General features: G+C 41.5%; 1 protein-coding gene across 1 annotated transcript in view; it reads right to left on the bottom strand.

Annotated features, from left to right (window-relative positions):
• The window catches only part of LOC146821939 (xanthine dehydrogenase/oxidase-like), a 645326-nt gene that overhangs the window by 255072 nt on the left and 375411 nt on the right, over positions 1 to 14843 (bottom strand). The window contains exon 20 of the mRNA XM_085613025.1: positions 1024 to 1120. Within this exon, the coding sequence (XP_085469151.1) occupies positions 1024 to 1120 (97 nt within the window). The remainder of the gene's footprint in view (positions 1 to 1023; positions 1121 to 14843) is intronic.

Genomic DNA, 14843 nt, shown 5'->3' with positions numbered 1-14843 from the left:
CATTTTACTGATAAAAAACCAATGAAATTCCCCCGTTATAGTTAGTGCAGGCAACTATAACTCATGCAACCGCAATCCTCTGCTGATGACATATGTGTCTTTATGAAAAAAAAATATTTGCAATATATGTATAGCTAAAATTTAATGGAAGAAGACATGGGCAAATAAGTGTCTAAATACAGTATTAGCATCAGCAGAGGATTGCGGTCGCGTGAGTTATAGTTGCCTGCACTAACTATAACGGGGGAATTTCATTGGTTTTTATCAGTAAAATGTCCAGCTAACTATAACATGTGTGAAACCTATGGTTTTTTCACTGAATATATATATATATATATATATATATATATATATATATATATATATATATATATATATATATATATACACGTCTACCCTTAACCATCTGCCACCTGTTTGTAGCATGCAGAGGAGTAGATTCATCTGCTCTTCATATTCCAGCCATCTAGTGTTGGTTGGGTCTGGACGTTTGCAACTTGTTTTTTTTTTTAGTTAAACAAGTCTGTGTCACAACCCTTTTTGTAATGTAATACCCTCGTAAGACCCTCCATGACCGTTTTAACGACTGGGACCTTGAAATGGTAAGAGTGTTGCATGTGAAGCAAGTATGTTGCTACATAGGTTACGTGTACGCTATAGAAGTGTGGGCAAAGCTTGCTCTGTATAGGTGCACAAGGTAGTAGACAATCTCCTGCGCTGAAATCTTAAAGGGGTCTGACTGTTTCTATTTGAGAAACACCAACTATAATTTGCATATGGCTGGTCTCTTGTTCCTAAAAAAAAATTATTGACTGGAATGTGGCCTGACGTAATTAAAAGAGGATGAGATTAATTCAAGCATTTCACCTGCCACTTTTTAATTTCTCCCCTTCACAAACATTGAATCTGAATTAACTGTGGATGGCTTAGAAATGCCAAGTTAACTAGGCATATACATACATAAGAACGGTGCACTGGAAGCATTGAATATGCAGGTTAAAATGATAACAGGACAAACCTTACCTTCGAGGATGTGATCAGCATCTTTAAGGCCCTGTTCGATGTCGCCATGTTCTATTCTCAGGATGGGTTTATGAAAAGAGTCTGCTGCAATAGCTTCCTGGAAATGAAAATACATTTGATGATACTGTTATAAAAGGCCAATTCATTAGCACATGTCTAGCACATTTTAACATGTTAAACTATCTCATGCGGATTATATAACCTGTGACTTTCAGTGCACACGGATCTACCAGACATTGGGGAAAATAAACTTTAAGTGAAGTTATGGTTAGCGTTGGGTATTTGACCTTAAAGTAGGCTACAAAAAAATCAGAAATTCACTGAAAAGAACACAGTTAAGGCAAAATTATGGCTACATGGCAAAATCTAAAAACGCACAGAATTTTAACAGTTCTGATTAGATAGGCTAACCATAACTCACACCCCTGTTATGCACTGCTTACAACCTTACATATGGCATCATTCACGAAGAGTTGAGATTTTCTTCAATTTAATAGAAAAGACACTGACCTTTAAACTCAGTTACCAGTTCTCTAGCCAGGGACATTTTCTAAAAGATATATATTTTTTTTAATCCAAGGATATATCAGACACTACGTATGAAGGTACCAGTTTGTCCCACGCACTAAAAGTGCACTTCAAAAAGGAAGACAAGGGGCAGTGAGTGAAAAGTAAAGTGGCACTGTGCTTGGCACTGTGTCTGAGGTCACTTGCACACAAACCCATCACTATGTACACGTTTATTTAAATTAGAGATCCCTTGAAAGACCTAATAACAGACCCCACTCGTTTTAATAGTGTATAGTGTGGACACACTTGGCCCATATGAACAGAAGAAAATGGAGAACTGGGGTTAAGATAAAGTAAAGGTCAAAAACAAGTTGCAGAAAAAGAAAAGCCATACATAGACATCAGGTCAGACGGGGTCTTTACAACTGTTGGTATACTTTAAGGCACTGCTTGTGAGGAAGAGACAGACGACAATAAAAGGTAGTGCAATTTCCATCTTATCCTTTTTCCACACACTAAAGGGGGGCACCAACCCCACTGGACCCTGGTGAGGAATCAGGAATGCAATGTCTCCCCATCTAGGTAAAAGCACTGCCTAGTACAAAGACCCCAAAAAGACCTCTTGCTCACAAGTGTCTTGTGACGAACAAGTCCTCACAGAACTAGTTATTCAGTAGGGATGCCTGGACAAGAGAGATAAAGCCAAGGATTGTCCCATATTGGGATCCAGAAAAAACAGGAAGGCCAACAGTTGAGCATCTTCAAGGCTGGAGAGAAGTGAAGGCGGGAAGCTTTCAGCAGCTCATCACAGCTGAGGCTGTCGGCCACAGAGCTCATTCTCTTGCAGAAAAAAGACACTCTTGCCCACGTGGAAGCGAGGAACCACACACAGGCCATACACAAAACACCTGTTGGCAGATACCTCAACCATTGACACATTAAATCACATCTTGCACCCACTGACTGATCCACCACTGAGGAAATTAAATGGCCATACACACCTTTAGACAACGCACCTCCTTCTCCTGTCTAACTGCGGAACACATCACCTTCATTCACGTTCTTACATCTATCTTGATAGAGTGCTTGCACAGGCAAACACAAGTCAGATTACAGCACAGAAGTGCTGAATGCAGAACGTCTGGTTTAACAGGTCCATGCCCTTTGTCAATTTACCAAAATTTGTAGGTATGGGGGAAATGTATAAAAACACCTACAGAATAATGGGACAACGTGCATTCTCCCCAAAAACTAAGAAAGATGATGCATTTACTCACATTCAATCAACCTTATTATGCTCATCAGAAAGACTAAGCAATATGGCTTACTAGCTAGATTTATGGGAGGTATTGGAGTGATGGAAACAGGCTGGAGATCGATTTATCTTTGCTTTTTTGAGTAACAGGTGGTGCATTTGGGAGAAAGGTCAGTCCCATTTGAACCTGAGAAACATACAGATCTATATGGGTGCTGCCTGTGAACAATGTGCCATAGGTCTGACTACAGACAACTGTAACTATCCGGGTGACCACATGTCATCAATTCTTCAAAAGAGTAGAATCTGAAAGGTACAGAGACAACATTCATGTGTGTTCTTGGTTTGCCCTTGCTTTTATGGGGTGTCCATCAAAGCCAAGGTCCACCAATAGAGAGCCAGCGTGTGTTCTTTGATTAGTTTACTTTGTGGGCACAGCAATAAGTTAATTGCTATTTGCTAGTCAGCAAAGGGGTACGTTTAATACTATGAAGAAAACACGTACATAATGGAACTATTAAAGTTCGTTTTTGTTCACTGTATAACTGTATATTGCTTTATGTCAAATGTAAATAATGCATTATAAGCACCAATTTAAATAAAATATATTAAAACCACTTTTCTCATCAAAACTAACTACGTGTTTGTGCTTTTTCACAGCAATGCAAGAAGTCTAGAAAACAGTGCAATAGCAAACACAGTTGTTAGTAATTGTCTCAACAAGGAGTATGATAAATATTCCACCTAAAATGAGTCTACACAAGGAGCATGCACTTGCACACATTGTGAACTAATAAATAAAGTAACGCTTCTTTTTATGCTGCAAACACGATGAATGACAATTATTTGAATACAACACAGTATTTGTGTTCTTGCAAAATGTTGACAATCAGGGTCCATGTTGTTTGACTCCTAAAATCTGTGTTCTGCACACACAGTGGTTTCACTAATACAAACTTTAAAGATTAAACTCACTCTTCACTGTACTTTGCCTTCTTAAGATGACTCTTCGTGTTTATTTCCAAGAGAAGCTTTTCAATAGGTTCCTTGAATTCCGTGCTTGATCGTCATCAGATGCCAAAAGTAGTAGACTCACAGAACATTAACTTTAAGTAACCTTAACTAACCCTATCTCCACAACAGCAAGAAAATCAATGCATCCTTTAGTTACTTTAAAGACAAACGTCTGTGTATCTGCCTCTCTGCTACAATGGAAACACAGTCAGGGCTCATTCTCTTAGGCTCCTACAAGCCCTAACTCAGCAACAACAGTGACGCAATACAGTGTTTGATTGAAAACGTGCTTGTATAGAGTGGCAGGAGAGCAAATGCCACATTATTTAAGAGCTCCAAAAAAACTAAAACCACGGCCATCACATTAACAAACTCCCCACACAGATTAGTAAGGAAAATCCACTGCATCAAAGCCATTCTCTGGCAGTAATTTTTACTCAACTCTGCAATGGGCCATATGAGAACAGCAATCTTCTTTATTGAAAAGATCACATGTTAAAGGTTTAAAGCCTTTCTTTTGGCTTCTTCTGTAGATATGGTTGTATATTTAATCCAATCCTTTGTGAGCAACAACCCTAAAGAGTTTTAAGAGCACAGCGTTGTCATCACGCCTGATAGGTTTTGTGTCAAGGACTGGGCGCATTGAAGGGCTCTTTGGTTTCCTTCTGGAATTCCTGAGGAAAGGCGGCACCTTCCAGAGGCGGCAATTCCAGCCTGCACAATAACATACACGTGACCAGCGCCAAACACCTTCTCAGGAGGGTCCAAGTAAGGAGGAAGAAGTCACAAATGGCAGGAAAAAACCTTCAGCAATTTGGATCATTTTTGGTTGTATTTGCGAGTTAAAAGTTAAGATTTACAACTATTCTGGTATTACGGTTGGGATAAAGACAAAGTAAGGTCTTCCAGACAAGAGAATCCCAGAGGAGTCCTCTTACAGAAAAAGAGAAAACAGAATCAGGGACTTTAAGGTAACCGAGTGGGCAGACAAAGGAAAAATCACCCCATGTGTGAAACCTCTGGAATCCTCACACTCTGCCAACCACATTCTGGACTCAGCGCTCCACAACTCCTGCAGACCATTCTGTCGATCGGCCAGATGTGGGATTCAAGGACGCACTGTCTTCTCTCGCATTGCACAACATTAGGGGAACGTGTCACCACTGGTGAGCCCCGTTCTGAGATATACCAGAATGTCCCCTTACTGAAGATATAGGGGTGCCACTGGAACAAACAAAACAACAAGGGGACATGGGCTGAAGAAGCACCTTTCCAAGAGCATCCAATTAATAGACTACCTTCCCAACCCATTAAAAAGCGAAGGCACCCTTGAAACATTAGGGAAGCCCTAATTTCATTCTGGTTGACTTGCATCATGACAGGGGATGGTTCTGAAAGTAAACGAGATACGAATGCGAGAACTATGGTTTCACCTGTGAAGCATGAAAGGCAAGATGAAACCTATATGCCGGGCAAGAGAATGACAAATGTGCTGCCTTTGTGCATGCCCGAAGAACATGCCATCACCGCTCGTTCCTGTTCTAAGATATAACATTTGCCAATGCTTGTTATTATTTATTTTAGGCTGCTCCATCGCTTTCTTCAGTTTCAGTTCTTACGCCCACATAGTCTTACACATGTCCAAAAATCCAGATCAGGATGGATGAATGATACACTATATTTTTCAGAAATCCCACTCGTGAATCAAACAAAACATACTCCCAGCGGCGTCCAAAGCTAAGCTGAGGAATGTGCGAGATCCCTGCTACGAGTTTGATTATTTGTAATACTAATTATACTATTAAGAGTTCATAGCTTCATAAGCAGTCTTGTCATTCATTAATTTTGTTTCATCAGAGCCTGACGGGTGCACCCACACCATAGGGGGTGGGTGTAGAGTTCTACTCACTTGTAAAGAGCTGTGAAGTCTGACTGTACCTTCTTTCAAGATGTATTGTTGCTTTTATGCTGCTAATTAAGGATGCAATGCATATTTAAAATAAATAGCTTAATAAACTGCTCGTGTGTGCTCTTTGCATGCCTGAATGTGCGAATGTATGCTGGGAAGGGGAGGTCCGATGAGTTGTTCTTGGGCATTTTCGCCTGGGTCAGCAAGAACTCTAGGGCTGGCCCTGGTAACAAGTCCCACATATTTCAAACACTGCTAAAAGCATCTTTCTCGGGCTTCCTGCACAGACAAGAAAGAAAGTAAAAACTAGCTTAAATTCACAAAGTGGTGCATCAGCACTTCCACCTGAAATATGATGTCATAATATTCAATCAAGGCGGCTTCGTTCTAGTTTTGAATTATTGCCTGCACCACTTGGAACAATTGAGACTGGCAGAGGTATAGTAGCTCATTCGATAGCTCATTACTGTAAGCATGTGGAGCCGAGATCGGTGGGTAATCTCCAGGTTATACAACTTTAATTTTTAATTTAATTTATGACGTTTTATAAAGCACGAACATGACCATTTCTGGTATCAAAACGCTGTACAATGGGGAAATAACAGTCGGTGTACACCCAGAAATACGGATAAGTGATAGAACACATAAAAGTACGCCCAAAAAAACACATGGGGGGCAAAGGTGAGAGGTATAGAATCAGTGGGGCAGGAAGATGTTCAGTAAATGCATTTTTACTTCTTTTTTGGAGAGGGTAACGGAAGGGCTGGTTCTGGTCTCCAGAGGAAGAGAGATCTAAATTTTGGGGAAATTCCAGAGAAGTCTCACTTGTAGGTCTTTTATATTTAGTGGTTACAACTGTAGCGAGCTTGTGCTTCGAGAAGGTCTATTTCCGTCAGATAGTAACAGTTTCTGGGCCAGGTAGCAAGGAGTGTTGTGGTGGAGGGCTTTATGTGTCATGCAAGCGAGGAGGGCTTTATGTGTCATGCAAGCGATTTTTAGATGAATCCTTGCTTTATAAGGTAGCCATTTCAGAGAGTGTAGGACAGGGTGATGTGATCTCTTCTTTTCATGTCTGTGATGAGCCAGTGAGCAGCATTCAGGGTAGACCTCGAGGGTGCTACTTTTGTGTTCAGTAAGCCCGAATAGCATACCCATAGTCAAGTCTGCAGATCACAAGTGCTTGAACCGCTGTTTTGAGATCTGCAATGGGAAGAGAGGGTTCACGTTTTCATAATGCATGGAGTTGGTGATTGGGCCCTCTGGTTCTGCATGGAAAGGTTTTTGCCCAATATAATTCCAAGGAGTTTTGCTGAATCAATGATATGTGGGGTATTCTTCAAGGTTGTAAGATGTGGGAGCCAATTTATGATGTTGGAGGTGGAATTGGGTGGATAGAGTAAGAGGAATTCGGTTTTGAGTGCATTAAGTTTGAGGTGATTACGAGTCCGTCAATGTTGTGTTTTTCTTACTGTGTTATTGAGGGTGCTGATGCCTTCAGGAGAGGTAATTTTCATATAAAGGTGTGTATTGTCGGCGTATATATTAGCATTAAATCAATTTTCATTGGCATGCACGTAGCATGAACATACAGTGTATCGTTGCCTACAACCCAACGGGAAGGTTATATCACAAACAGAAGGAAAAGGTGGGGCCAGTGGCTCAGAGGACATTCGTTTAGTTAGTTGACACAGCATGCTACCTACAACCCTTCCTGGGCCGGCCGCGTTTGAGAAAAGTAAACATGAAAACGGTCCTGGTGCTATGAAGTGTGAACGAGAAGAAGATCTAGAGCACTGTATGTTATGGACAGCAGTGAACCAGAAATTCGTTATGGCCAACTTGAGGCGATAAAGTCTGCCGTTTAAGAAAAAGGGAACCCCAAACAAAACAATAACTAGATCAAAACTAAAAAAGCCCGTTACCTCCCCCCACCCCGGCGTATATATTATAGGAAATGGATGACTGGGAGTCTAAGTGGTGGAAGGACAAGGGTGAGAGTGGTCAGCGAGCCTCACCTACCTTAATTGGTATTGACGCTGAAACAATTATTTCTGTATTTAATTTGATAACACTTACCAATCACATTTTGTGATCTGATCTTAGGTCTCCGAGAGTGGGGATGAGGAAGTAACTTCAGACCATGTTTTAAGGGCTTAAGGTCTGTTCCCTTCAGTCATTGATTGCTTTGACAGAGCTCCCTTCAGCCACTGCTTAGAGGAGTGTCAACCACATCTTGGATCAGTCAAGACAGGTACGTCTCTCTCACCATCATGGTACTGAGCATTAGGTGCATCAGTTCTCCTGACAGGGAGTACTTTCCTTGCAGTGCATGAGGGACACTGTTTTAAGGTGCAGCAGCTGGCATGGATTGCGTGATGAAGGGAGAAAAAAGATTTGTCCTACTAAAAGCAGCCACATGGGTACTTGAAGTGCGTACCCCTTGTAAGATCTCATCTGATCTTTCAGGATCTCATGTCTTTCAGAGAAGCCTTTCTGTGCATTTTGTGTGGGACAATATCTGTGCTACTGGCTAAAGGTTTGCATATTTATGCAACAAAAACAATTGTCTTCTAGCTACATTGCCTGCTGCTAAGTTCTAGACTACAGTGGAAAGGTATTCCTGGCCCACTTGTGCAACCAAACTGACACTCACCAGCTAGCATTGGCAAGGAGAGGTCTTTTCATTCATGAGCAGGCTGCACTTTAAAGCCGGTTCAGTTTAGGGAGTCACTCTCTCTTTTTTTGACCCCTCTATGCCAGATAGTCAATTCTTCCTCATCCACAGCTAGTGTTCCCGTGCCGTGGAAACAGGCACGGGTATCCCCCATTCTTAAAAACCCATTACTTAACCCAGCGAAACTCGAAAACGTCCGGCCTATATCTCTCCTCCCTTGGGTGGCTAAGATAGCAGAGGCGCATGTTAATAACACACTAACGAATTTCTTGAGTACCAATAACATCTTGGATCCTTTTCAGAATGGCTTCCGCCCGGGCCATAGTACGGACACTGCTCTTCTGGCCATGACTGAACACCTGCGGACCATTCTCGATTCCGGTCAGATGGCGGCACTGATCTTGCTTGATCTTAGTGCCGCCTTTGACACGGTCTCGCATGGCATTCTGCTACAGCGGCTGGAGGAGGCGGGTGTGGCTGGCCTGGCTTTGGAATGGTTCAGATCTTTTCTGACCGATAGATCTTTCCGAGTGTCAGCCCCTCCATTTCTTTCTCAGGCTCATTCCATCGACCAGGGTGTGCCCCAGGGCTTGGCGCTCAGTCCGTCACTGTTTAATCTGTATGTCCAGCCTCTTGCAGCGGTTGCCAGGCAGTGGGACCTCACCATGGTCTCCTATGCGGATGATACGCAGCTGGTGGTGGCCCTGGCGGAAGGTTCCACATTGAAAGCCTCTAGGTTTAGAGGCGGCCTGGCTGCCGTTGCAGAATGGATGACCATTAACTGCTTACAGTTGAACGCTAGCAAAACTGAGGTTTTGTTAGTAGGGAAGAACTCGAGCTTGTGGAGTGAGCGATGGTGGCCGAGTGTCCCGGGTAGTACTCTTAATCCCAAGGCAGTGGTTAAGAACCTGGGGCTATGGATGGATTCCTCCCTCAGCTTTCAAGGCCATACCAAAAAAGTTGCTGGCACATGCTTTGGACTTCTACGGGGTCTTAAGCCCCTTCTGAAGTTTTTCGATCCACCAACGCGGCAGCTGATTGTCCAGTCAGCCATTCTATCTCGATTGGACTATGCCATTTCTCTCGTATTAGAGGCCAATCAAGCTGAAATAACACGGATACTACGTGTTCAAAACGCCGCAGCCAGAGCCATGTTGGGGCTCCCGCGGTCATGCCCCTCTGCTGGCGCCATTCGGAGACTTCATTGGCTTCCCATGGCGGAGCGCATTCAATTTAAGACGTTGTGTCTTTCTTTTAAGATTCTGAAGCTGGCTACACCTAGACTGCTTGGTAACTTGCTTACTTCATGTGTTCCCCCACGCCAGCTGCGCTCCTTGGGGCAGCACCTGGTTACTGTTCCCCGTGTTAAACGTCTTCGCGCAGGGGGCCGGTCTTTTCGCTGCCTGGCAGCCAAGTTATGGAACTCCCTGCCTGTTCAGATCCATAGGATGGAATGCTTGCTTGACTTTAGGAAAGAGATTAAAACTTTTCTTTTTCCCCCAACTTAGTCTTCTTGGTCAATCTTTCTATTCTTGGCATTCTACTGTTTTAGTGTTTAGGGCCGCTCTCTGATGCTGCAGTGCCGGGACGCCGCTTTGCTGGGGCAGCTGTGCGCTATAGAAATCCGAGTAACATAACATAACATAACATAACTTCTAGGGCTTCTGACTGTCAGGTGTTTCTGAGACCTGTGACAACGGAACTCACTTGCCTCTGCTCAGCCACCACTAAGATAGGACCTGGTTGCCTCCACCCCCAAACTGTCATTTGAGAACCACTTGCCTTATCTACAGCCATCTCCTGCAGCAATAACTGTGACATTTTAACAGATCCAGGATACAGCCTAGTAGTTTCCTGCACTACATGGATTATGGCATCGTAGGTCTATGATGCCTTATTCATCCTTAATAGTACATGCATAAGAGAGTAATGTATCTGCCCCATGCATGACTAATGAAAGAAAGGGTTACTGCACTACTAGCAAGCCGAGAAAGGAGACTGCACATTCCTACGGACACTTATGACTTCCACTCTAATAAAGATAAGCTGTGTTTCAGATCACTGAGATTAGCTTAGAAAAAAGGACCCAGGAAACCTCCTACCTGGAGAAGATGGAAGAAGGGTTAGTGGAAACTACAGTCATGCAAGACACACTACAGAGCCGGTAGGCCATGTGGACACTTCCAAGGCTTGATAGATAGATATTTATAAACACTCATGAGACCAGAGAGGAAGTGTCTGGCAATAGTGGTTGTTAGGACTCTCTCTTGCGTCAGTTTGCACGCATCCTCCTTGTTTTCCCTCGGTCCCTTTTGTTAGGTTCTCCCCATTGACTGTGATGGTTCCCCAACCCTGCTTGGATTTGTACCTTACTGCAAATCCTCTTTTACCATCTTGTTTGCCATCACAGTACCACTCAGAATTTTCTCATTGAGTCAATGTTTGAGCATTTAGGGTTTTCAGGTGAGTTTCCCGGTTTGTCTGGGAGCTAGTTACAGTGAAATGTCTTTGCTCCCAGGGAGGAATTTATGTCCTGTCTGCTTGGTGTTTATATACATTGATTTTACATCAAGTGCTATAATTACCTTATTCCAGTCTTTATGTGGTTCTACAGCCATGATACTGTGATTATGTGATGATGTCCTGGACTCCCTGTACACACACGTCCCCTGAAAGCCCTTGAAGTTGTAGTTTTTCATTGAATATATATACACTGCCTAGCACTGTCCTGAGAAGGCCTTCAGTCAATAAGCCGAAATGTGTCAAACTTATTCTTGAGGAGTTCACAATGTTAAACAATCAATAACATTATGGAACAATGTCAAGAAAAGATTAAGACTTCACGTTGAGTTTTGCAATCCTCTTGCATTATTTTGATGAACTACATCTTGGTGTCTAACAGACAATTTAGATGAGCTGACACCCTCTTTTTTTGTGTGAAATGTGTCCAAGGATTGTGTATTGCCCTCGTGAATCTTGATATTTCTCATGCAAATTACACAAACAATAAATGTTGTAATTATAAGATGTTTAAAGATTTTCTCTGACTCTATTTGTGTGAAAAATTATTCCTCATCCTAAATAGGAGAAAATTAATAAGTTAGAATAAAATGAATCTCACAAACAACAGAAACAAGACAAGTACCTCCGCAGTACTTGTCAAACTCAACTCTCACTAAAGCAGACTCCTATCTAGCGAAACTCCATCTCTGGTTAGTGTTTTTACTCCTGGGTGCGGGAGAGCAAATGAACCAACCTTTATTAGACTGCTGGACAGAAAATTTGATAGTCCAGGAAAACTGTGTATAAGTGGCACCTCACAAAATACAGTGCCGTTATTTACACGCGTTCAGCAACAATATCTAGAGATATTGGATTTCAACCAGTTTACCAAACCAACAATAACAAAACCAAAACTTTGACGCAATTCAGAATAATACATCAAAATCACAGAGATCAAGCCATCAATTGAAGCCAGAATCAACATCGCATAACCAAAAAACGAACATACAGAACTATACATCACGCATCACAATCCACAATATTTAAATAACACACTAGAACACACACAATCTAAAGACACATACCACCCTATTCGTACTTTGCTTTGGAGCTGCGCTGCAAATCAGGAACTCTGCAAAATCCACCAGGAAAATCCACCCCGGAAAATCTACTAACTTTAAGGGCAGGGCAAAAAGAGGGAAATGTCTAAAGCAGAAAGGAGGTGATCTTAACTCGCAATCATCATCTGCTACCACAAATGTGAGGGTGAGAGTCCCTCTCAAATTTTGCACCCCAAATGTTACCTCAACAATACGTTCATGGATTAATGAAAATTTAGGGGGGAATAAGGAGATGCCTCGGAAGAGCCAGGGAGGTATTTAAGAAGGGGCAGACACCCACCCACAATGGTGTAAGCCCCTTGATATTCATAAACGTCACTACTTAAGTTGCTACGACCAAGAATGTCCCATAACAGTAATAAGTGCCCTCCATCCCAGATCTGGAGTAAGTCCAACATCCCATTGGAAACACCGCTTGTACTGTACAGTCTCCCATGGAAAATAATGGAGACAGGGGCTTAATATTAGGGGTGGACTTAACTTGTGTAATTCAGTGTGGCGTGATCACACAGAATTACCTAAAGATTCTGCGAGATTATCCATAATTCTGCGGGAATACATTTTGCTGTAAGTAATAGTGCTAAATGCAACAGAATACAAATAATAAGCATGAGTGCCATTCAGGCTCACTAAATGTGCCCTAGGGGTAGGGATTTCACCAAACTTACCCCCGTGCTTTTAGTGCTATTTTCTTATCATAAAATGCCTCTCGTGTCCAAAAATGTTAGCAATGTTGCTAAATCGGCTGCTGAGTTTAATTCTCACCCACCTTACTTCCAGCATCTAGTTCTAATTTCCAAAATGGACACATTATGAAATAGTGCTAAATGCAGCAGAACACAAACAGCAAGCGTGAATGGGCACACGTGGTCCCTGGCTGTTTTCTCCCCAGATGACACTTAATTCTGCGAGCAGGCGTAATCACGTTATTATCGGTGATTCCACATCAAAGAGTAGCGTGAAATTACTGAAATTACTCTAATTATGCTAGTGTAATTAAAATTACGCCCAGGACTTCTTAACATAGAACCCCATAGGAAATAATGTTCAAAAAAATTAATTTCAGCTTTTTTTTTAAATATAGAGAAATTTAAATGATGTTAAAAAATCAGATATGATAAAAACAAATATTTTAAGATAAAATATTTTTATAATCATTTTTAATTTAAAGCTAAAGTATTTTTTTTAAAAAATAATTACATTTTAATTTTTAATACACAGTAAATATATGTATGAATATATATTTAAATACATATATCTGCAACAAATCTTAAATAATTTTAGATATTTAAATGCACTACATATTTAATTTAAAATTAAGCTAATAGTGCTTAAGCATTTTTTTTTATTTCTTTCTAAACATAATATAGAAAATGAATTTACATTAATGTTTACCATAAAAATACTTTTACACATTTTTGGGAACATTTTAATAAGCCTTTTAAATGTTCACTATACTATACCATAGGGAGACCTCCGCCTAGCGCTGGAGAATTCCGTCTGTGTGCCAAAAAGTACTAATAGTAACTTTACAATCATAAATCTGGTTTCAAACATTGCTTTAGGGGGTGGAGGCAAGTAAGTCTACAGATTGTAGTAAATTAACGTCTGGAAAGGGTGTATAGCCAAAAGTAGTAAACTTACTATAAAGTGTTAGAGCAAATATATTGAGGATTTACTCATGTGTGAATGTATCTTTGTGAATAGACCCGAGATAGCTGCACACAATTAAGAGATGACATATTTCGACATTGTGATTTGGAGTTTGTGTCCATTTGTGCAGCCTTACTGGGGCTCGGAAATCGAAAGTAAATAAATTATATTGTAGTTAGTTGCTTTTAAACTTCCAGAAATTATGTCTTTATTTATTATCTGAAGTGGGAAAAGTCCATGTGTAGGTTTTGAGGCAGGGCAATCTAGGGTGTTTCGGTTCATTTGGAAATAGATTGCTGAAAAGTTTACTGTTTTTTTAATCCTAGAGTTTACTGTGAAAGTTTGCAATGTAGATATACACTAACTCTGTAAACCTGACATGCTGTCAGTGTTTCAGTGAATTACTTTAGAGGTCAGCCAGATTCCCTTAAAAATGTATCATAATTCTACAGGAAGCCAATTTCAGGAATATCATGTTAGGGTGATTAGACCACTTAAGCTTGCGTCAGATCCATCAGGCATCATTATACTACCCTGCTTAAAGGAGATCAAATCTCTTTTTTGGGGGGCCTGACAGTACAGTATTTCACTAGTTAATCTTAAACAGTAGTCCCACCACTGTTCAGAAGCCACTTCAGAGAAATATTGTGCATGCAACGTGGAGCTGAAAGTGGGATGCTTTTACTGGAGATCATGGAGCTTATTTTCATGATGAGTATTGGGGCGATTGCGTGCATTTAGCAAATTCTTGACACAGCTGTAAGACTGTGAGACCTTACCATGTAATAATGTCAGAATCTCTATCAGGTCCTGTTAGGTCCTTTAACAAAACCCTTAGCTTAGTCCTGTGTAGCTGTGACACTTCTCTTCACTTGGATGGGCCACAACAGTTGAGAGATAGTCACAGGGAAAACGTAGGGGCCAGGGAAACAGTTTCCTGTCAGGTCTAGCAGTCTCAGGGTCCTCAGTGCACTTTTCTCCTTTACTGTGGTCCAGCAAATAAGTTGTCCTGATGCTGGGGATACAGGATGCTGAAGATGCTAAAGAGATGCATTAAGTGTTGTTGCCCCTACCGCCACACTACCTCCCCCCGTTATCCAGAAGCATTAGGAGTCGTCTCTGGCCTCAGGACCAGATCTCCCTCATTGTAGCAGGGGAGTCTAGTGCAGGTTGCCCTTCGAC

Source organism: Triturus cristatus, chromosome 6, assembly GCF_964204655.1.
Source record: "Triturus cristatus chromosome 6, aTriCri1.1, whole genome shotgun sequence".
NCBI classification, from domain to species: Eukaryota; Metazoa; Chordata; class Amphibia; order Caudata; family Salamandridae; genus Triturus; species Triturus cristatus.
Note: the sequence above shows the minus strand (reverse complement) of the source record. Positions and strands in the feature narration are given on the sequence as shown.